Consider the following 23,841-nt stretch of genomic DNA (forward strand, 5'->3'; position numbering starts at 1 on the left):
GACACCCAAACTTTATTTTTAGGGTGCAATCCCCAAATTTGTTTTCAGGTGAAAAACCCAAGCTTTGTTTCCGGGGTGCAAAACCCGATGATTTGATTTCAAGGTTTAATACCCAATGATAGACTTTGCATCCAAATAATTTTGGGGTTTCTCACCCATGGATTTCTCATCCCAAATAAATTTTAGGGTTTCTCATCCAATAATGAATTTCGCATCCAATGATTTTTCGGGGTTACTCACCAATGGATTCGCATCCAAATAATTTCGGGGTTTCTCAATCATGGATTTCTCATTGCAAATAAATTTCAGGGTTTCTCACCCAATAATGAATTTCGTATCCAATGATTTTTCAAGGTTGCTCACCCACTGAATTTGATTTATGAGTTTGACCCCAAAATGGATTCATCATCCATAGAATTTGGTTCATGGATTTTATACCAAGTATGCAGGACTTGCGGCATTTTTCTTCAGCACAGATGTGCTCCATTCTTCCCCAAGGCCTTGCGGCTTCCTTTTTATGTTTTTGTATCCCTCCACAGCCTCCCCACTTTCTCCTAGCCATGTACCCCTTTTTATAGGCCCTTAATTTTGAAGAGTTTGAGATTAAATTAATGATCACTCCTTGGCCTTATTTTTTGACACAAACACTTTAGCTTCAAATTCTACTAATTCACCTGCCATTATATTGACAATTTTTAAAAACTGTTCATACAAATAACCTATAGGCAAAGAATTGTAATTAAATTTGAACACGCGCTCCATAGCTGGAATATTGGTGGTCTTATTTTATAGGAATTTCAATGTGTGCAGCCATCTTTTTTTTCTTTTTCTTTTTTTTCTTTTTCTTTTTTTTTTTTTGGAAATTTTTTTTCGTTTCAACAAATGCCCCCTCAAGCATGATGCGGGAAACAATTTTTTGCGTGCAAGGCTTGACAACTTTCCTCTCTAGACACCAGTTGCATTTTCTTCTGCTTTCTGCTTTTCGTTTCAAAATCCATATGCTATTGCTGCTTGTTGGTGCTTCTTTTTACAGTACAAAGGAAGGGATGTTGATGAATGAATTCTTGAAACAATGTGTAGGGCTATGAGTTGGGGACAAAGGTGCCAACATAACCAACCCCCGCAATGAAGAATGCAACAGATTGGATGAATAGGTAGATAAAGTAGCCGTTCTTTCCAAAGGCAAGGTCATAGCAGCCGCAGAAGAAGAGGTAGAATCCAACAATGAGCTCAAGCATATGTAGTCTGTTTATTAGTAATCACAAGAAAAGAAAATGTAAACTTCATATTCTTACATTTGACAAGATCTTGTGGCATCAAATGCGATCATAACAAATTGAAAAGTTATTCATTTTAAAGGAATTCTATCAACAGAACAGAAACCAAATGCATAGATTTATACCTTTCTCCAATTCTTAATCGAGGTTTCCCGGGAGCTTTTGCACCTAATTTTTTCTTGAGAGCATCTCCCAGTTTCTTAGTGACGACCCATTCATTTACTCTCCCTGCTTCAAAAAGACCTATAAATGTCGCCTTAGTCCGGTGCAGAGACATGATATTCTCAAAGAGGATCCAGAAAATCAATAGGTGGAGTGATCTGTAAATATGACCTCGAAAGCATTAGCAATTAATAAGTAAATACAAAGGAAAACATTTGCATATCTGTCAATGGAGAGCTAGAAGTTCTGCAGGTTTGCTAAAGTTTATAACAGGTTGAAACAACAACGTTACCCACGGTAAACCCAAACCCCAAGAAAACACTGCGTTTTGGGTTGAAAAGCTAAATAGCTTGCCATTAATAATGCGACGTACCACAAGAGAAAAAAGAAAACTGGCTCACTACAAAAGGAAAAGAACAAAAGGGAGCGTAGGAGACCTAGGAGTTCCAACAGCATTGAGGAGAGTAATGGTAGAAGGAATGTAAACAGCACCCCAGATGGGAACTTGAACTTCAGGAACCAAAACCGTTGCTGGTAAAATGACACAGTAGAAGACAAATGTGACGATATGTGCTACAATTTTGCGAACAAAGAAAAAGCTGTAGATCACATGAAACTTCTTCAATGGGGACACCTTCTGCAATATATTGTAAAGTAACAGTGAGTATGAAGGAATAAACTTAGGCAAAAACTAAAACAGATATGGTAGGGAAATACCTTGTTTCTCACAATCTCCATTACCATCTTTCTAAAGAGATTAGCAGGGCCACAAGACCATCGATGCTGCTGATAACGGTAGGCTTTGAAAGTACTTGGCAATTCATTTTTCACCTGAAATGTAGACAATTATTAATATGGGATCAAATGTGAAATGGACAATTATCACACAATAAGGAAAGTCCAATGAAACGTTGACCACCGGTTGCTCTCTACTCAGGTTGGTTAGTAAATAATTTTCTGTTGTTTTCCCAACATGTTTTCATATTACATCTACAGTACCTGCACTATACATGCATGCATGCCTTTTTCTTACCAGAAACAAAGAAAGTATCATATGGGATTTGCTCATGTCAATGGAATTGTACTAAAACAGCATAATTTTATTTCCGAGGTAATTTATGAAACCTCAATAACAGAGGATGTCTAATTCTAGTTCGTTGTAAGCTTAGGTAGCTAACTTCTTTTGAGATTTCTTGATATTTTTGCAAGACTACAACCGTTTTAACAAACTTCATTACCTTAAGGTCAGAAAGATATACAAATTTCCAGCCTCTGAGACTAGCTCGGACTGCTAAATCCATATCCTCCACTGTTGTGCGGTCCTTCCATCCTCCAGCCTCATTGAGCGCTGCAATTCTCCAAACACCCGCCGTGCCTGCATCACATTCCCAGTGTCATATCATTAATTAGGGATACTTGAAACATTTCTACATAGCTCCGTTAGTAATTTTCAAAAAATAAAATAAGATATACCATTGAAACCAAAGAAGGCATAAGTTGCAGACCCCACTTCTTGCTCCACCGTGAAATGGTAATCCAGTGACATCTCTTGCATTCTTGTCATCAAACACTCATCCGAATTTACTGCAATGCCACCAAGAAGCCATCATCATCCCTTACCCTTACCCTTGTGTCTTTACAACTCTATTTTCCTATATTGGATAACCAGTAAAGACTTATCCTCCCTCTCTCACAAGTTATTTCACAGCAGAATCTAAACAAATACAATTAAAAATCCATAAAATTGAAAACCCTGCAATTGTTAAGTGCTCGATTAATCGGGATTTGGTTTCTTATGCGTCAGCTAACTAACATATGTGGACTAAAACTTCTCCTGTATCTAAGCACTAGCTCTAGATTTCTATATCTTTTTTAAAGAAAAGAAGTATTGTCAAAGAGACCCAGAAACTTAAATCCAAAAGGCAATAAATTCATGATTCATAGCAAGGATGGTTGTCACCAAAACCAAACCAAGGCAGTAACGAGCATAATTTAATTAAATACAATAAAAACAAGATTAATCATAAGATTACCAAATTTCCAGCGAGCTTGAACAAGGGCAATATCAGAGTTATGGACCAGAAATGGAATGGTGCGGTAGAGAAAATCAGGTTCAGGTTGGAAGTCAGCATCAAAGATGGCAACATAGTCACACTGTTTGACATAACTGTGCTTCATGCCTTCTTTGAGAGCCCCTGCTTTGTACCCATTTCTGTTGTCTCTGATCTCGTTCTTTATGTTTATTCCTTTGCTTGCCCATCTTTGGCATTCTAGCTCCACCAAATCCTGTAGTTTTTTCCAGGCCAGAAATCCACATCAGAAATTGAAAGGTTTGTTGAGTGGATCGGGAAAGTTTTGGTCTTTTATGTGTTTTGATGGGGAAATTGCTGCTTTGGACTCTTTCCCCAAAAGGGAATGCTTAAAGAAGGAGGTCAAAGTGGCTTTAGAGCACGTTTGGATTGGTAAACATTAGTTAATGGATTTTGATTGGTTAAAATTTATCTATGCGGGTGACCAAGATGACTTTTTTTTATTCTCTTTCATAAACTAACATTTTCTCTTTGATAGACTAATCATTGAAACACTTTTATAAGATTTGACCCACAGACACTAAAAAAACTTTAAACAATATACAAATTAATATGAAATATTCTCTTATCAAACAGTCTAACATATTACGTGATAGAATTACTCGTATCAATTATTGATCATGTTTGTTTAAATGCCTAGTACAGATTTACACTTTATCAGAGCAATATGACATATCGGTCTATCTACTTTGGTTAAAGAATATGCAAAAGGAAAAAAAAAAATCATTAAATTAAATAAATGAGTTTGAAGGAAGAACCTTAATGGTTGGATCTGTTGAATCATCAAGAACTTGAATTATGATCCTATCAGAAGGCCAGGAAAGCCCACATGCAGCTCCAATAGAAAGCTGGTAAACCTGCATCAAGCAGCACAATGCGCTTAAAAAAAAAAAAAAAAACTCCAAATACAAAAAAACTATCTTTTCAAAAGACAAAAGAAACAAGTACCTCTCTTTCATTGTACATGGGAATTTGCACAAGAACCATGGGGTAAGCTGAGTTCCCAAGCTCAACATCATCCTTAATGGCCTCCCATTTCCAATGCTTCACAGGCCTTCTTCTAAACAGCTTAATAAATATTATTATTATGCCCATGTACACCTTCTCCACAAAAAGCATCACAGACATGCCCAAGCATACAACCACCAAAAACTTCAGCAATGGCACAATCAGTGGGGCTTTGGCTTGCTGCAAAACCAACCCAAATTGCCCTACTTGCAATGTGTCCATTGGAAAGAGAAAGCAATGAAAAAACTGATGGGACTAGAAGTGCTGTTTTTTTTTTGGGTTTGGGACTAGAAGTGCTTATTGGTTATATATAGTAAAGGTGTTTCTCTGGCTTTGCGAAAAGAACAAGCTTCTTTTTCGCTCTGTTTAGCTTTTGGTGTGTTTGCAGTGATTTTTGCTTCTGAGTTACTTCAAGCTAATGCTGGAGAGCTGGATGTACTTGTGTCAGTGAATTTGGATCCGAGCACACTCTCTGGCTTTTATGATCACGAATGAAAGGTTGAAGAACTAGATTTGGACTTTACTCAAAAAATCACCAAGAAAAGCACCAAAACAAGCCAAACCTGATGAGAGAGAGAGAGAGAACCAAATATAATTAAGTGTCTCTCTTTCTCTTCAGTAATGGCTATCCTGCTCTGCTATTTATGAAAACAGAGAAGTCTTACTGCTTGAGGCTGCAAATTATGTGTGACATGCAGTGTATGTATATATAAGGAAAAAGAAAAATAATAGCTATATGAAGAACAAGAGACAGGTCAAAATGATAAAGACAGTGGACCTGAAACAATGTCATATTCCGGCAGCGTTTGCAGTACAATTTACAATTATTCTGAAGAAAAGTATAGTTGTTTATTATCATAAGTTGAGCCTCTATCTATAAATTCCTTTTGGCACTCCCTTTTTTTTCTTCTTTATATTAAATGCTCATTAACTGGAATTGGCTAGTTTAGCTATCATTTTCTTGGAAGGTAAAACGTTGGCTGTACCTTGAATTAGACCTCAATTAATCGGGTTCTGGATTCATTTGGGTGCCTCCAAAAACCAGCTAGGTTTATTTCTTCAGAAATTTAAATGTTCAACAATCAAATTGAGGGTGAACGAGGGCTCTGATTTAGACCATACATTCAAACAAAAATCTACATAATTAATTATTCAAAATAACAACCTGGCTAGCATTTGAGGGAAATAATATGTCGGTCTATCATTTATTCAAATATGGATCCATTCTGAATCTTATTTGCTTTTAACAAGTAAGACTCTAACATGTTATAGATGTGCAGACACATCATTTAATTAGTGAATAAACTTGGTTTAAAAAAAATCGGTGTCCCTAGTATCATTGATTTTTTAAAGAAATAACGTTCAATGCTCATAGCCTTTTTTTTTTTTTTTTGGTAGACATATATTTTGATGGGTTCTATCTTTGTGTTTTTATTATCTTTTTGCTTGAACAGTATCGTGACTGCTTTTTTCTATGGACTAGGTAATCTGTGGGATTTCAAACCATCATCCAAAAAAAGTGAGGAAGAGTGATTCTAATTGAAGAAGAATCATCACACCATTATTTTTTTGTTTACCCAATTATGCTATTAAACTTTTAGATCTAGTAGACCATGAAAGGGACCATGACTATTGTGTGCTTGTCTTGTACACAAGGTATGTCAACTTTCTCTTTACCTCTTTTGCTTATTATAGCAGTGAAAATAATTAAGCCCGCATGCATTCCCATCTCTTCGGCTGTTTATAAAAAAAGGAAATGATTGGGAAGGACCCTGTCTTATCTTACTGTCCACAATGCAGGTCCTGTGTGACATGACAATAATTCTATGGTTATGATCATCTTTTACGGCATAGGGCAGACTTTGTGTTTAGAGGGAAAAAATGATTAGAAACACATTTCGTTTTCATGATATGCTAATTAAATTAAACATCCAATTCTTATAGTTGTGAAGTACCTTTCCTCTTGCCTTTCCCTTTTTACATTCTCTATTCATTTTATGCCGCTTAGTATTTATGTGTGAGTGGAATACACGTGACATGTAGTGAATAAGAAAAGACAAAAGAAAAAGATAACTAGCATTTACGTCCCGTCTCGAATTAAAAGTTAAGTATTGTTAAGATAAGCATAAAATAGTCATTTCGGCTCAAAACCTAGGCCATAACCAGGGTGAGATGCCTTATTATAATTGCCTCACTAATTTTGCTCAAACGGAAAAGTAATTGGGTAATTAGTAACAAAATTATAACAAATGTACAATGATGTATTTATTGAAAGCATGAAAAATGGCATACACATTGACAATATAGAGACTGATGATGTGGCATTTTGGAAGCCTGCCACGTATAGGAAGCACTTACAATTACTTTATACTTCATCGGAATTTTCCTCTTTCTACTTCTTGGATGGAAGGCACCTGATAGCATTTGAATGTTGTGATAATGATATTTCTTGCTTTTAATAGAAATGTGGTTGTTCGAAGACAACAGTCAACAAACTCATAGGGGGTTTTAAAGAACAACCAAATGATTGATGCATGAAAACTATTTATTATTATTGAAAAATTATTTGAGCTGTTTTGTGATGACCATTTGATAGAGGGATGAACTATAATACTTACAAAGTGTTGGCATAATATATATATATATATATATGTATATATATAGCCATGAGAAATGGGAAACATGAGAGGTGTTCATCATGCGAAGCAGCTAGGATTCATCATGCGAAGCAGATCTAACTGTAATGATCTCTATATTCTTTGATTCAAACCTTGGGACTTAAGTTTAGAAAGGTGTTTGAGTGTGTTTGGTTCAGGTGTCCAACTCAAATAATGATAGTTTGTGGCGGAATTTTAGAAAGAAAAGTTAGACAGTTGAGAAAAGTTAGACCAATTGTCGACAGCAGTTGTGTTGTGTTCAAGCAGAACTTAATTGGATTTCCTACTTAATATGTAGATCAAAATTTTAGAATTTTCTGCAATAATTTCTTTGACCATAGTCTATTGGTACCTAATAAATTGGTCTTGACCAAAATTAATTCTCGGAAATTGTTTTGATAGAACGGCTCAACGATATGGTCAAGTGTTTGTGCTGCCCATGTAGCCCAAAGCAGGTGGGAAGTCTCTTAATCTTTCTACTTTGGCAAACCCATGACAGCAGTCAGAAGCAACTCTCGCATACCACACTTGAAATCGATGGGTCTGAACAAATTTGTCTGAAATTAATGCTAATGCAAAGTAATATAAAAATATATAATCTGATCTCCTGGTTAAACTGTAATACTTTTCACACTTGAAAATGAGAATTCAGAATGTTATATATATAACATTGTATTCATTTTAGTATAAATATTCAAATATAATTGGCTACTGCGTCTCTTAATATTGGAGTCTCTGTATATCTTAATTTTGGATTCCACATGTGTCTCTTTATGATCGATTTAGTTTTCTGGTTAGGAGATTGAAGAGGTAGGAGAAATTGTAATCTCAACACATCGGTTCCAAACTTGTGTACTCTTTGCTAAAGTTTCAGATTTGTCGACATTAGGTTTAGAAGCAAGAGAATAGTGGAAGAATAGATCATCACAAGTTTTTCCCGCAGACACAAGATTATGGCAACAACTATTCGTTACACTAGTCACACTTTCAAAAATACTTTCATTAACTTCCCGAGCTCACTTAATAGAGATATGTTTTTTACATTTATCCAAGCTCTTCAGCTTTGATGCCTTTGAAGTTGGAATTGTGATAGAAGATGTTGGGGGAACTGTAATTTCAACACATCGGTTCCAAACTTGCATACTCTTTTCTAAAACTTCAGATTCGTTAACATTGGGTTTAGACACAAGAGCATAGTTGAAGAATATATCATGGCAAGTTTTGCCTACAGACTTAAGATTATGGCAACAACGATTCGTTACACTAGTCCCAACTTCAAAAATACTTCCACCAACTTCCCGAAGGCACTATATGGAGATATGTTTTTTACATTCATCAAAGGTCTTCAAATTTGATGCCTTTGAAGTTGGAATTCCAAAACCTGCAAAGACCATTCCGGAAGGAGCCAAAAGCAAAATGACCAACAATTGATACATATTTACTACTGCGATAGTGCTTTGTGGTACTGATTTAGTTTTTACTAGCAAAAGGTGCCCGCGCGATGCTGCGGGTTTTAAAATTGCGTGAAATGTGTATAAAGCGATGAAAATAGGCAGGGAACATCTCAACTACCCAATTGCCAAAACACTCAAAGGATTTACCAACATGTTCAAATATTGTAATCATCTAAACCTATCATTACAACAACAAATTAACACCAACCAATTGTCAATTGATGCCATTAGCTAATTCCTATGCTCTATTCACAAAACTTAAAACAATTAATTGAAATTTCAGCCTAGAAACTCACCCCTTGCTTAACAGAACTGAAAACACCAACCAAACTGCTCTATCCAAAGCAAAGAAAGACCACCTGCAAAATATCAAAAGAAAACATGATTTTTTTAAAAAGAAGAAAAAGAAAAAACAGAAAAATCGGGGAAGAAATTAGCTTGAGTATTTTATGCATGCACAATCTTTTCATTAAACCAAAAAATTAGCTTGAGCAAAATCTGTATGGAAAGAAACCACAGGGAAAATGTATGTAATTGAGTTCCTTACCTCTCCAACATTAAATATAAATCTTTGCTTGTCAAAGAATAGCAACACTGAAGGAGATGTATCTTGCGTATCCATTCCAGTCCCTAGCAGCTGCAAAGAGTAGAAGCATGGCCAAATTATTAGCCCATGAAAAGGAAAAAAAACAATATAACCAAACTCTGCATTCTGAAATTAGGATATACAAACTTTTTTAGTTTTCAATAAGTCTCCATTCAATGCAAAAATCAACAAAAATCCACTTGGTAAATCAAACCCACAAACAAAAAAACCTATGAATTTTAACTTTTCTGAATTCTTTCTCGTCATCTCTAATGTCCACAAACAGAATTCCAATTTAGAAGTCAGATTTTCAAATCCCACATATTTCCTAAACCAATCTTCTTCAAGTCAACTATGCTAAAACATTGCAATCAGTTCCTAGAATCACACTCCCAAATTTTCTTTCCCCTACCAAAACAAAAATTATCAAATTCAAATCCCCAGTCCCATAAACCAGTATAAGAACGAATTTGAATTAAAACCCTGTAGTAAAAGAATGAACATGTCTTTAAACATAACTACCCAAATAGCAGCATATCCTGCTTACCAAAACAGAGCTATCATAAACCCTGTAACAAAAGAACCAGCATATCCAAATACCGATTTTGAGGGTTTACCAACTAATTTTTAATAATCAAACAGAAAACCTTACCAAAAGCAATCATATAGTATTTTAATAACTAAATTGTTTCACCTGGTTTCATCAAAATAATAACACAATCAAATCAATTTCAGTATTTGGATAACATTTGCAAATCAATAACACAGATCCACTATGAGGAAAAATTAGGAATTTGGACTTTTAGGGCAGCAAATTAAAACAGGTCTTATAGTTTAATAAAATAAGATCCAAGATATTAGTAACAAAAAAAAAATGAAAAAGAAGAACAACAAAAATTGAATGGAAAGATGAAGCAAAATTTACTTACAGATCAGTGAGAGAGAGAGACCGAAACATAGAAAAAGTTGGAGTTCAATCTTAAGAAGAAGACCAACGCTCGCCACTCCTATAAAGTCAAAGCCTCCAGATAACAATTGATAACAAACTTAGAACAATTGTGATAATTTATAATTAAATAGGTATGAGAGAATTAAGCCAAAACACTCAACCTTTAATAGCCTCAAATCAATGGGTGTTTATTCTATTGCTACAAATTTGGAAACTGGTAGGTGTTAGTGCAAACAAATGGGAAAATTTAGTGAAGACAATGGCTATTATTACAGAATTAAGGCCACAAAATCAACTGCACAAACCACAATTTAAATACGCCACATTCTACGAATGTGGTGGACAAAAGTATAATGTCATTGCCACAAATTATTAAATACCTATAACAGAATGAATCCAAAAGACCCAGCCTTTAATAGAATCAAACCAAATACCCATAACAGAATCAAACCATGTGCAAGTTTGTTGTACAAAAGAATAGATTATCTCTAGACACCTATGGTCAAAACTGATACATGTATTCCCATTTATAGGCTATGTTAATTTAATGGAGAAGCTATAAAACCAGAAATAACCTATAAACACCTATAGGTTATAGAACCCTAATCAACTTACTGATAGCATCAAGGGAAGCCAAGAGGACCTGTCCGGGAACTATGGCAAAGAATGCATTCCCTGCTTGGGATTTAACCAAACGTCCCATCACTGATCAAATCGTAATACCAACCCCATCAAGCATAGATTTGCCAAGCTTTGATGCCATTTTTGACAACTACTATCACTGAATTAGCAAAATAAAGTAGAAAGAACTGATAAGAAAAAATAAATTTAATGTGTTAAACTTATAACCATAAAAACTTAAAAAGAAATTCATATAGTCCTCAGGGGAACCTTTCAAATTGATTCAGTATGAAATCTAACATTAAAAAATCATAAAATAAACCTAACCTCCAACATAAAATACCCATTTCATATGAGATTTCCTTCCCTGTTTCTGCTTCATGTCACCTATATACCAAAGAAAAGATATCAAGAGAAATATCATTTTAAGGTATAAAAATAAACCATAACTATGAAGGAAGAAACACATTCATTGTCCACATCTCAATTCATTATAAGGTATAAAAATAAACCACAACTAATCCTAAAATTAAGGATTTAAAGTAACAAATTTACAATAAAGATTTTTTTTAAAAAGTTCAAACTTAAAATGGAACCAAGTGAAAGAAGAGAAAACTACCAAAGGCTATGGAGCATAAAGCATTTAAGTTTTTGAGAAGAATGTGCAGAGAAATCGGGTGTAAAAGAAGGTGTGGATATGCTGATAGGTTTTCATAATATTCCAGAGGATGCCTATGACGCAACCTCCTTCACATCTGCCACCAAAGCCAAACATCAAATACAAAATACGATTCAAATTATCGAAACAAAATTAGAAAAAAGCGAAATAAATGTGATAAAAGAGTGACGCTTTGGGGTCAAAGGTGGAGCCCTTTGGCAACAAATTGGATTTTGCCAGGAGGAGAGTTGAGAAGGAACCACTTCCCCACCCCAAAAAAACATTGACTACATTAGACACTAACAAATAATCAAAATGGGTACAAATTTATTAATTGGAAAAAAATAAAGTATAAACGGCAAAGAGAACAAACCTCATTAATGGCAAGCACTTGGCCATTGCTCTTCTTGACCTTCTTCAGCTTCCTCATGAAATACCTAATCCAAACAAATCAACCAACAATATTAAGTTTAACCAAAAATTCACCAATGAACATTTGGGAAGGCTAAGGATTATTGCAGAACTTGGACTTGGCGTGAACCTCATTTGTGGCCCAGAGATTCATTTGGTAAATCTTGGGGTGCTCATTAGATGCCATAGGGAGCTTTCTCCCAACAACCTGGTACTGGTGGAACTGCAACACAAAAAAGACACCATTAATTGCAGCTTTACCATTTGACATGCCCTAAGAGAAATATATCACACAAAAACAAATACCAAATTAAATGGAACCTAAGAAACTGTGAAGATAATTTCTAGATATTTGTTCACCAAATTTCATACAACAATCCTCCACTTAAACTGACTGTTCACAACAATACTAAGAATTTGTAGGCATATTACATATGCAATATTTGGCTAATCCATTTCACCAGCAACCATATATTTAACTAAATAAACTATGTCAAAAACCAAATGGGTATTCTTCCATAATAAAACCAACCTTCTTGAAGCATACCCATCTAAGTTATAAGAACCCCTTAGCATCCCAATACCCTAACATGGAAAAAAGAAGCATAATTTAGAATTCTGTAACAGAAATTGTCTCATTAAATTAAACAGAAATAAAAAACAGCGAATTTAAGGCTGAGATGTAATCGACTTATTGAAAGAAAAAAAATTGAGGGTGAGAGAACGATTGACAAACCTCTTTGCTAGTCCAAATGCGGAACCCTACTTCGTTTTTTCTTGCAACACCTTCAAAGTCAGTCAACATTCTGTGCTGTTCTACAAAAGATATTTACGAACACAGAACGTCATAAAATACCTTTATTGTAAATTTGTTCAACACAAAAAATCCAGAACCAAAAAATTTGACGAAATTCTATTAAAAGAAAAATAACTGAAATTAAAGAGAGGGAGAGAGAACATTGTATCCCTCAACTTCTGTACATATACACTGGCTCTGTCCCACAACATCAGCAAGGGCAATGGCAAGCCTTTATTCACGCACAAACAGTCACCTGCCATTACCAATTCAAAAGCCTGTTCAATCCCATCACAGGGGAGAAATACAATCAAAATTAATAAAAGGGAAAGAAATTGAAATACAGTGGAGGCGATTAAAAGATGCAAACCTTGTTTCTATTTCAAAGTCCACGAATAGATGTAAGTGCACCATTTTGTTGTAGTCCTGCAATGCACAGAGTCATCAGCTTCACCCAAGCAACTCCGCATGCCAATTCAAATCTACCATGAACCAATCCATAAGCCCAAACATAGAACCCAATTATATGATAAACCATCACACAAAAGGCTTAATTTTGGTCCAAAAGGGCAATTCGAGGATATGGTTCTTACTTGAAATGCTTTGTTGAGGTTGCAAAATCACCTTTTTCCTCATGCTCAAACCATTCAATAACCAAAAAACAATGAAAGGAAATTTTCATTGTAATGCTAAGCACATGTATGAAAGAACAAAGGCACCAACTTTTCAATCCAACATAATTATAGAACAAAGACTCAAACTTTTTCCTTTATGTCCTTGAGTTTCCACAGAAACCCAAGTGATTTCAATAAAAAGTACTAATGTTATTAAGTGGGTGACCTCAAATGCTCTTATAAGCATAATTATTGAACTCCTACCCACAAAACAACAGTAAAATGTTTAAAAAGATGACATTTTCTGTTTTTTTCTTGCATTTTCTAAACAAACAAACAGAGAGTAAGTAGGTTTCTACATATTTTATACAGTGTAAAATCAGATTTTTTGTTTGAATGATCTTATATTGAACCAACCATCTCTACCTTCCAGCTAAGAGACTGGTCGATTAGTTCAGAATATCAGCTCCTAATCATATTTTCTTTTAGATGCAAACAGATATTAAGCTCCTAGGGTTCATTATCCACATGCTCAAATAGAGAGAGACAGAGAGATCTTGACTGCTTAATAATTTTTTGGGCAAGAATCAAAGGATTGAACAGCACGCTCAGAAACCCATCAGCAAGCCATTAATCCGTTAAAAAGTAAAGGGATGCAAACCTGAAGAGAAAAGATGGAAGAACTTGCAGATCGAAAATCTCTCAGACGAACGTTGCACAGAGGATGAAAGATGGTTGAACCAACGAATGAGCAGATGAGATGAGATGAAGACCAAACGAACGGCGAGATTCGCAAGGCGCTAGCCCAAATGGAAATCTACGGCCCCAAAGGAATCCCGAAGATCGAAGCCGTGCATTCCATGGCTGCCCCCAACCAGCCCAACCAAGCTGGTTCGAAGCGGACGATCGTTCTGCGGAAACGAAACAGTGGGGAGAGTTAGCATCCAAAGAGAGAAGGGCAAAAAAGGAACATAAGGAAAATTTCGGTAAAGGGCAAAATCGGCACTTCACTATTCCTAAGCTACAGTCTAGGAACAGTGAATTCGTGAACTCAGTTTTAGTATATATATAATTTTCTTTAGGAAATGGAAATAAGTCTTGGATGGAGTCAAGTCTTAAGTACTTGTTCATTTATAAGATTTCTTGCAAGGGTCCGAATGATTTGGGATATCAAAAAGCTCTAGTACCTCATAAATACATCACCTACAATATTAAAGACGAGATTTTTTTCAACTTGGTTAAGTTAAAATGCATCGTCTATCCATAACCGCTTATAAATGAACCTACTACTTTTACAACACTAATAAGTCCATTGAGTTATACACATGGCAAAAATGTTTCTTGTTATGATAACGTATTTGTACAATAACAGGAGGCACTGTGTAATTAAAGTAGTGTATGTTGAAGAATAAAGTCCCACATCGGAAACTTGATGAAATAAAATATGACATATAATGAATGGTTCCACTACTAATTATACCAAGGCCTTTTGTGATAAAATCTCACACCTATTGGGCTTTATAGGTGATTAAGTTGAGGACAATATCGGTGTTGTTAGTAGTGGGCCGTTAGTCCGTCTCTTTATGAACAAAAACAATGCAACATGAATTTCTTTATGAACAACAATATTTTGTAAATTCATCAACATAGTTTGGAATTGATTGTTCATTTGATATTTCATTGTCTTTTGAATTTATTCTACTTCGAAAAGATATGCTAAAAATAACATATCAAAAAGTTTAATGTCAAATATTATTTTAATACTTTTTTAGTTATGGACCGCATTATCATTTAATCTCTTTTAAAACTTTATACATCATATAGGCCTCATTTGCTTTTAAAAATATAATAAAATAATATGATATTTGGCATTTTGGGTGGAATTCAATTTTTTTCAAGATGTCAAATTGCCACATAAGCCATCAAATTCAAATTTAACATTTTGCATTTGACATCTCCCTTAGAGTTGCTCTTAGACCACAAGAGTACCATTACATAAATGAATAATGCCGGGTCGTTGTTTACGGAAAGCTCTCCCTAGGAAGTTCTTTACAAGACTCCAACCCCTTACCTCCCTAAGGATAGTGCTCAAAGGCATTACCGAACTTGTGGACCTAGTCCGCTCTTATCCACTAGACCAAAGCCCTTGAGTTATGCCGACAAAAAAATTTAATTACACATAAAATTACTTGTTTGCATATAGCATTTTCTTTATGACAAAACAAATAGTTACGACATTCAAGTTAGTGGCGTATTCAATGCTAATTATGTCCTTGGAATGAATAAAGAGAGAGTTTATTTATATAGATTGAGCGTTTGAATTTGGATCATTCATGATCAGTATGCTCAATTAGTATACATGAACAAAATAATACAAACACCAATAGTGTTAATTGGATTGACTCAGGCTTTTGGTGTGCTCCCAAATAATTCTAGATCCAAGTCCTAACAGGATGTTAGTTGGATTGGCCCATGTTTTTGGTGTGCTTCCAAGTGATTCTAGATCCAAGTCCCAACAAGATGTTAGTTGGATTGGCCCAGATTTTTAGTGTGCTCCCAAGTAATTTTAAATCCAAGTCCCCATAATATCCGTATGTGTGTATTTCCCTCATCTCCTTCTTAACTTTGGCATTAAAAAAAAGGGAGTTTCACTAAAACACCCAAAATAGAGGTTGAAATTATAAAAAAACCCAACACCCAAAACACTTTATAAACACACCCAAACCCATCATTACACACACTCAAAACCCATTTATAAACACACCCAAAAAGTTGACTTTGGGGTTGATTTTGGGTGTGTTTCTATGTTTAAATAGTGTTTGAATTTTTTTATAAATACATGTCTAGGATTTGGTTTATTTATAAATTTGTATATAAAAAAAAATGCCAACATAATCCAACTTTGTTTTGCTCTTGATTGTATTGATGAGGAAGACGACAAACAAGAAAATCAAGAATGTGAGGACAAAAACGATTAACCATACACGTGATAATATTAAGATTATTAATATTATACACTTCAGTAAAAACAAATTTTAAAAAATAGAAGTTTACTTTGAGAAAAAATAAGAAAGGAAGGATAACGAATACATTTTGAAAACCTATATTCCGGGTGTAAACCTCTCAATATTTTAAACCATACGAACAACATTATAGCATTATATAATCTGATCTCCCGATTAAAAGTAAGAAAAATTTGCACTCTTTTACACTTGAAAATGAAAATTCAGTGTTATATATAGCATTATATCGTTGTAGAAGTTCTTACACAAGTTGACAAAGCTAGCAAGATGAAATTTATCATAAACTGACAACATTTGGCAAAACTGGGGAGCGAAAAAGGAAAAAAAGCAAACTCAAATGTCAACGTTCCGGCATGGCTTATGAAAAAGACATTTTTCTTAGGGCCTCAGGCACTGCCTGCCCACATTGTTCAAGGATCTTTGTCAGCGGTCCAGCAAGCTCTGCGTCTTCTCTGGTAAACAAGCTATGCAATACGCCATTCACAGTATAGCGAGCCATTCTTGTGAGGATTTGAACGTAACTCTCGATTGAACGAGTCATATCGGGTATAATTACAACTTCATATTCACCTAATTCGGTTGTACCAATTTGGTCTATGTCAATCATGGAGACCGCAGGCCTTGCCCTGCCCTTGGATTCCACACTGAACAGACGACAAAGACAAACAATGAGTCATTTGCACAAAGAGAGTATGAACATACATAGAGCAGCATCTACAAGACATCAAAAGGGAAGCAAAACTCTTTCCTTTGCAAACACGCAGAGGTATCCGATCAACTTTGGTTTTGTTAAATGACAGATTTAAGAGCATGTAAACCGAGAATGTACCTAAATTCTACCTTATAGTCCAATGTAAACTAACGTCTACCTTTCTGCATACAAGCCTTACAAATTTATGACTAGAAACTCAATTGATTGAACAAGTTGCCTTCAGTTTAAACCTAAAGTTGGATAACAATCAAGTCCAAACATATATCCATAATGAAAAAAATGAAATGAAAGTCATCAGAGGCGTCCAGGAATAAAATAAAGAATATGAACTTCAACCTGTTCCCCACTTCTGAGAAAACTGAGTCAGGTGAGATGGAATAGCCCTTGAACTTTAGCGCATTAACTAGTTTATGATGCTTGTTATCTTTCCCTACTATATATAGCACCTTTGAAGCCTGAGGACGGAGTTGACCACCGTAAGCCTGATCAAGAACTTGGATGGCCTGCAAAAGTATTTGACAGTATAGCTGAAAATGCTACTTCAAGGATATAGTCCCCAAGAATACAGTTTAACTAACTGACAAATTAAATAAATAAATAAATACCACGAATGCACTCTCTCCACTATAACTCAGCAACATCTTCTTACAAACTACTCGTGTATATTTTTTTTTTTCAACACGAGAGAGAGATCAAAAGTATTTATGCAAATATATTTTATGGAATCCTTCCCACTTCTCATTGGGTACGTGAAAGAATTCTGGAACTTGCTCATGAAAAGAGTTCCAAGTTCCCCTCTTCAACAAACCAACCCTAAGTACTCTAAATATCATTACCATCCAATTCTTCAGATTAAGATATACATTAGGCATTGAGGCTTACAGCTCACCTCCATTTTCAACTCTGGAAAGTCCATCCTACAACAGTACCTCTAACCAATATTATTTTCTTCTTTTCAAATATATATATACATATATATATATACATATATATATATATATATATATATATATATATATATATATATATATACCAAACTTCCTACATAAAATAAAATAATTATAGTAGCAAAATGAAACAAATTATGGAATGATTTTCTTTTGGAATTACAGTTAAACCCCACAATTAAATTTTTGTGAAAATCATATACATACCTTTGGTAGTTTTTCTTTCATCAGACAAATGTTTACAGACTGAATGATGCATGCACTTTGACCGGTGACAGAATTATTTAGAGATAATCTATGGACTGATCCCATCAGAAGATTTTGTACCCCTCGTACACAGGCATGTCTATAGCAATCGCTGAAAACAACTGTATGGGTTTTTCCACTCATAGATTGGCGAATGGAGTTTATTTTATCAAAGCAACCTTGCTTATAGAAAGATTCCAGTCCATCAACAACCTGTTCAAGTGACAAGGGATGCATTACAAACTTTTTTCTTTCTTTCTGAAAACAGGTAGAAAGAAAAGGAAAATAACAAGTCATGATGGTAACACTTTGGTGGATTGATGATCATTGATGAAAAAAACTTACTGTTAGTTCTCATTGGTCTTCTGGTGAAATATACAATCCTATATTTCATAGAGCACTAAAAAAAGCATCGGCTAAAGGCCTCTGTGAGCTAAGTAGACAAATTCTAGAGTTATGTCCACACACTCAAAAATATAAAAACGACAAAAATAATCCCTAGGAATCAAATATATGAAACCTTATGTAACAGCGGTAGTGTAGTTATATGTAAATAAGGTTCACAAATAAAAAAATTCTCAAACACATTACCAGCAAGGAAACACCAGATAGATCTACGGCCTTCAAGGAAAGAAGCTCTGAAAGTCTCTCAGGTGTTGCAATCATAAGCTCAGGTTCAGAACTCTTTAGACTATTTATTTACAAAACCAAAATTTAATCAGCAACTGAATAAAGGCAAAACTGTATATGAAAGGCTAAGTAGATCCAGCACATACAATAAAAGTACAGACCAACAACTTAAAGCTTATAGCTCTGCATACATAGAGAAAGCAAACACAGATGTGCATCACATGGAACAGCATCATTGTACATATATATATATATATATATATATATATAATAGCTTTTAAAACTTAAATGATAAAATAAAACTAAGGTGATGAAACTCACCAACTAATATTTACATGTTAACAGGTCAACAAGTACATAAAATGAGAAATCCTCAAAATACTCTTTATTTAATCGAACGGAAATAACATAAATATAAATCAATATAACGGATATGAAAGTTCCACACAAAAAACAAGGGTATCCAAATAGTATGTCTCATCAAGAACCAATAAGGCACTGAACTTGAACAGTTTGGCAAGTATTCATTTCAACTCAACTGTCAATTGCATCCAGGTTCATAACAGGGTTTCAAGCAAAATGCATACAGTTTTTTAATTGGACTTGGACCAGACTAAAACATGATTTACCCAGCTAGGCTAGGCACACTGTACTTGAGTATATTAACTCCAACTTTTTGCCATATCATAGGTACAAGAATGCCCATGACAAGAACTCCAGTATTCTGAATAACCTAATTATCGGCTTTGGATACTAATAAAAGGCCACTTGCCATAAACTTTGGGTCAAATCCACAACAAACATTGCCGAAATGGCATTATCCTTAGGCACCAATTTCATAAGATCAGAGTTGATATTTACCCTTCAATCTGATGATCTAAGGAAGCACCAGGGTGTATACTCACTGTATGTATTCCAAGAACCTTCAAAGGTTTGCATACTGCGCGTACCTTCAAAAATATTAAACAACCAGATTAATCTTTTAACGAGGGCATAATGTCTATTATATATATTTAAATTAATATTTCATGTGATAAATTATATCATGCTTAAATTAATATTTTCAAGCCCCCTATTTATGTCATTTTTATGGGGTCTATATTGAACCTTACAGTGTTCAGCCACTCAAACTGGTCTTTAAAAATTTCAACAATGATTGCTTAAAACCATTATGTAAAGACAATGAACTGAGAGGCAAGACCAATGATAGCTAAGCTACTATATGACACAAACCTGTGTGGCTTTCTCCTGGGACGGAACAAGGAACAAAAGAAATGGGCTGGTTACTGATAGATCTTCTTCATCCTTTCTAGAAATTGAATCAGCAGCGCTGGAAACCATCCATGCAATTTGCTCTATTGTAGAAGAAGTTCCACTTGTCTCTAGTATATCTTTTCGAGCTGAATAACATTTCCAAAAATCAACTCCCCAAGTACTAACAAATAAAGGCTTGTCCTCCTCATTATTGTAGGTACCATCACAACGCAATGAATTTTCTATTGCATTCAAGCACTGAATAAGATACTTAGATGGACAGTCTAAGTTTTCAGAGACCTGTCCATGATGCCCATAGACGCCACCATTCCCATTCAGCTGAGTCTTTTTCCTTCCTGGGTCAATTTGGCTTTTCTGGGCCATGCTATTAATCAATGTCAGTGATTTCTTTAGCTTATCCTTCAAACTTGTTGCTGTCTCCTTTTCCTGCCCTGGATTATCTACCTTTTCACTGTTTCTTAGAGTTTCTCTACTTTTTTCGTTCAAAAACACCTTATCATGATTACGTGGAAGCATCTCTTTCTTGGTTGTTCTTCTTTCAAAAGTCTTTGCACCATTCCTGTCGTTGAAGGGATCATCAAGGGTAGGAAGGCTAAAGCACATACCCTGCAATGTCATGATAAATAAAACTGGTCTTAATTACTCAGGACCAGATATTCAAATCTAAATGCTTCCCTGAAAATTCCTCAAATATAGGAAAACGACTGTAAAACTTGGCCTCACATATCATGTGGAAGATAGCAACACAAGAACTACTTAGGAAGCCACCCAGTTGAAATGACATAGATCAACACAGTTATACATTGACAACTTTTTTTGCAGAAAGGAGGTTAATTCAGAAAATACCTAATAACAGAAGGGAAAACAAACTCAAACTAATCCCATAGTAAATGTACAATCTTTCAAGACAAAACTCATGCGCACACGCACAACTTATCCACCAATAGAAGAAAAAATATATATATCCAACTTAGACTCCATATTGACACACCTAAATAAGCACATATCCAACTTAGACTCCATATTGACACACCTAAATAAGCACAAAACCCAAAAGAATCACATTAAAAAAAAAAAAACCCATAATTTCATTTTCCGTATACTTCAATGCAATCTTAACAAAATATCACAAACTGACATTCACATAAAAGATATACGAATTTCTCCTTTTTGCTCCATGTGTTGTCTTTAATCGTACAAAATAATCAAATTTAAGAAACCGTGTTACCCCAAGAACAGAAAGAAGAAAGGCAAACGGCAAATACCTGGCATTTGCGGCGTTTACCAGAATGGCGGCGCTTCTTGGCGGCGATAATGGAGGCAACGCGAGCAGAAACTGCAGAGCTAGATTGGTCATTCTTGCGGAGTTTCTTTCTATAGGTCTTGTTCTGCTTCTTCCTCACTGCATCGTCACCTTTCGCCATAGCAGCAACGCTCAGAGACAGGGGAGGTTGTTCTTCTCTTCAAGTGAGGTCGGCGGTTTCTAGTGCGTGCCCTTCTGTGAGACTTTAGTTGCGGTTGGGGGTGTAAGGGTAGTTTGGTCATTTGAAAACTATATTGCAAGATTTGAGCTTCTGCTGTGTCTGAAACTGATGCTCGTTTGACGTTCGAGATGCCCATTTCCATTGTAAGCCCAAACTTATTTGAGATGGGCTTTTTATTTCAATTAAGATTGCGTGGTCGAAAACCCACAACTGAAAACTGTTTACACGACACCCAATCCTTTTACCATTTTTTTTTTCTCTTTATCACAAAACATTCATAAGGTTTACGAAATTATTAGATTGTATCCTTTTTGTTTTTTTCTTTATGTCATTTGTGGTCCTCATTAACATGCGTGCTCAAAAGTAGTCTATGTCGTCTGGTTCCGTCCAAAAATCTGTCAAAGTGCATGTCTATATAACCAACAAGTTAGGGGGTGGACAAAACGTGAAGATTCACTGCATATCTGGGGACAAAGATTGGTTTGCAAATTTTGGCAAATAGACAAGAAACTACTTGGAGCTTCAAACCTAATATATGGCGAAGCACATAATTTTAATGCAGTGTGCAATAAGTAGAGATAGCTTCACATGTGAACGTGAATGTACTTATGTGATTAACGAGCATCACCAACCATATGCTTATTATCCATATGATAACATGTGGAGATGGAGTATATATCATTTAAGAGCATCTACAATGAACTCCTTAAACCACCTCCTTAGACAAATTTTAGAGAAGAATTGGAAAAATATAACTCCAACCATACTCCCTATTCACTTCCTAAAATATGGATACCTTTAGGAACTCCTAAATCTATGGATACCTTTAGGAACTCCAACCATGCTCCCTATACCTTTAGTGGCTCCCTATAATTTAAAGCTGCTTTATTTAATGAGTATTTCAAACCTTTAATTAATGTCAACTATTTTTTATATTATTTTTAAATAGAGATGGACCAATTAAAAAAGAGTTATAGCATTTATGACTTCCTAAACTAGAGAGCATGATTGGAGTTTAAATTTTATAGAGAGCTCCTAAAATAACTTTTATATGTTTTTAGCTAAAATTTAACTAAAAGGGTAAATTAGTCAAATGGTCCTCAAATTTGTACCCGATTTACATTTTGGTCCCTAAACTAAATTATTCGTTCAAATGGTCCACCAACTCTTTATTAATAGGCGCTTTGATCCTACCGTTACATTTTATGTTAAATTTAGTTATGTGAGCAGCACATGCTACATTTGTAGGGGCAAATAAGATTTTTGACCTATGTATCACCCATTTATCACCTATGTATCACCACTTTATTACTTATGTATTACCACTTTATTACCTATTTGGGGAACATAGGCTGGTTATGGACGGTTTTATCCTTACATTTGATGGTAACATTAACATAATGTAACGGTGGGATCAATGGAGTGATTAATATAGAGTTGATGGACCATTTGAAAGAATAATTTAATTGAAGGACCAAAATGTAATTCAGGTATAAGTTTAAGGACTATTTGAGTAATTTACCCTTAACTAAAAAATAGAGAGCGTGATTGTGAATACTCTAACAACCTAAACAATGAGAAAGTTATATATATATATATATATATATATTTATAGAGATGGACCATTTCCATTGAATTAAAAAATAATTATAATGTTTATGGCTCCCTAAACCAGGGAGCATGATTGAAGTTCAAATTTTATAAAGACCTCCTAAAATAACTTTTGTGGGTTTTTAGCTAAATTTTAACTAAAAAATAGAGAGCACCAAAATCCAAGCCCATTACTTGGAGTTCTTTCATATGGGTAAGCAAATGAGATACTTTATGGCGCCTCCTATTACCTATGGGAAACAAGCCATTTTTGTCGCTCCTATTACCCATTGGCAACAAGCCATTCCCAGTACTTCCTACATGCTCGAAGTAATATATTTTCAACACTTCCTTTTACCCATAGGAAATAATCAATTTTTTGATACATAGTTTTACCTAGTGGAAATAAGCATGTCTCAATGCTCTCTTTTACTTGTTGGAAATACACTGGTTCCAACACCTACTTTTACCTATTGAAAATAAGGGAAGATCTTCGCCTTATATAATTTGGCATTCATAACCCAGGCAAAGGGACCCTTCTCTAGGTAGCAGCAAGCATCCAAGCAACCATTGACCCCTTTCCCTTGGCTATTGCAAGCATCCCATCCATAACCTACTCAAACGTTTCTCTCACCTTTCTATCATTGAAAT

At 35.0% G+C, this 23,841-nt stretch overlaps 3 protein-coding genes across 51 annotated transcripts; all 3 read right to left on the reverse strand.

The window, feature by feature from the left end:
• Nucleotides 1-761: 761 nt before the first annotated feature.
• On the reverse strand, nt 762-5,217 carry LOC103331195 (glucomannan 4-beta-mannosyltransferase 9-like). The gene is made up of 9 exons (XM_008233803.3): nt 4,478-5,217; nt 4,288-4,386; nt 3,473-3,725; nt 2,913-3,023; nt 2,678-2,814; nt 2,157-2,270; nt 1,877-2,076; nt 1,403-1,597; nt 762-1,245 (listed from the first exon to the last, which is right to left on the reverse strand). The coding sequence occupies exons 1-9, from the start codon at nt 4,757-4,759 to the stop codon at nt 1,083-1,085; spliced, it is 1,554 nt and encodes a 517-aa protein (XP_008232025.2). The 5' UTR covers nt 4,760-5,217; the 3' UTR covers nt 762-1,082.
• A 3,526-nt stretch (nt 5,218-8,743) lies between these two features.
• LOC103318535 (uncharacterized) lies at nt 8,744-14,241 on the reverse strand. 49 transcript variants are annotated; one of them, XR_016127347.1, is made up of 12 exons: nt 13,945-14,233; nt 13,040-13,095; nt 12,832-12,925; nt 12,610-12,684; nt 12,406-12,458; nt 12,004-12,096; nt 11,836-11,899; nt 11,424-11,559; nt 11,132-11,191; nt 10,164-10,964; nt 9,196-9,285; nt 8,744-9,007 (listed from the first exon to the last, which is right to left on the reverse strand). XR_016127347.1 is itself a non-coding variant. In XM_089053305.1 (12 exons), exons 3-6 carry the CDS (start codon nt 12,930-12,932, stop codon nt 12,024-12,026), a joined length of 333 nt encoding a protein of 110 aa, XP_088909431.1. In that variant the 5' UTR covers nt 12,933-12,947; nt 13,040-13,095; nt 13,945-14,234; the 3' UTR covers nt 8,744-9,007; nt 9,196-9,285; nt 10,164-10,964; nt 11,132-11,191; nt 11,424-11,559; nt 11,836-11,899; nt 12,004-12,023. The 49 variants fall into 49 exon arrangements, 46 of the variants coding, with proteins under 46 accessions (XP_088909431.1, XP_088909432.1, XP_088909417.1 ...); XR_016127348.1 differs by having other exon boundaries at nt 12,806-12,925; XM_089053305.1 differs by having other exon boundaries at nt 12,610-12,689; nt 12,806-12,947; nt 13,945-14,234.
• Nucleotides 14,242-16,495: 2,254 nt separating this feature from the next.
• Nucleotides 16,496-21,725, reverse strand: LOC103331203 (P-loop containing nucleoside triphosphate hydrolases superfamily protein). The gene is made up of 7 exons (XM_008233813.3): nt 21,382-21,725; nt 20,075-20,722; nt 19,703-19,791; nt 18,803-18,902; nt 18,173-18,424; nt 17,355-17,521; nt 16,496-16,950 (listed from the first exon to the last, which is right to left on the reverse strand). The coding sequence occupies exons 1-7, from the start codon at nt 21,538-21,540 to the stop codon at nt 16,665-16,667; spliced, it is 1,701 nt and encodes a 566-aa protein (XP_008232035.2). The 5' UTR covers nt 21,541-21,725; the 3' UTR covers nt 16,496-16,664.
• Between the last annotated feature and the right edge of the window lie 2,116 nt (nt 21,726-23,841).

This window comes from Prunus mume, linkage group LG5 (genome assembly GCF_029339155.1).
Source record: "Prunus mume cultivar Tortuosa linkage group LG5, ASM2933915v1, whole genome shotgun sequence".
Classification (NCBI taxonomy): domain Eukaryota; kingdom Viridiplantae; phylum Streptophyta; class Magnoliopsida; order Rosales; family Rosaceae; genus Prunus; species Prunus mume.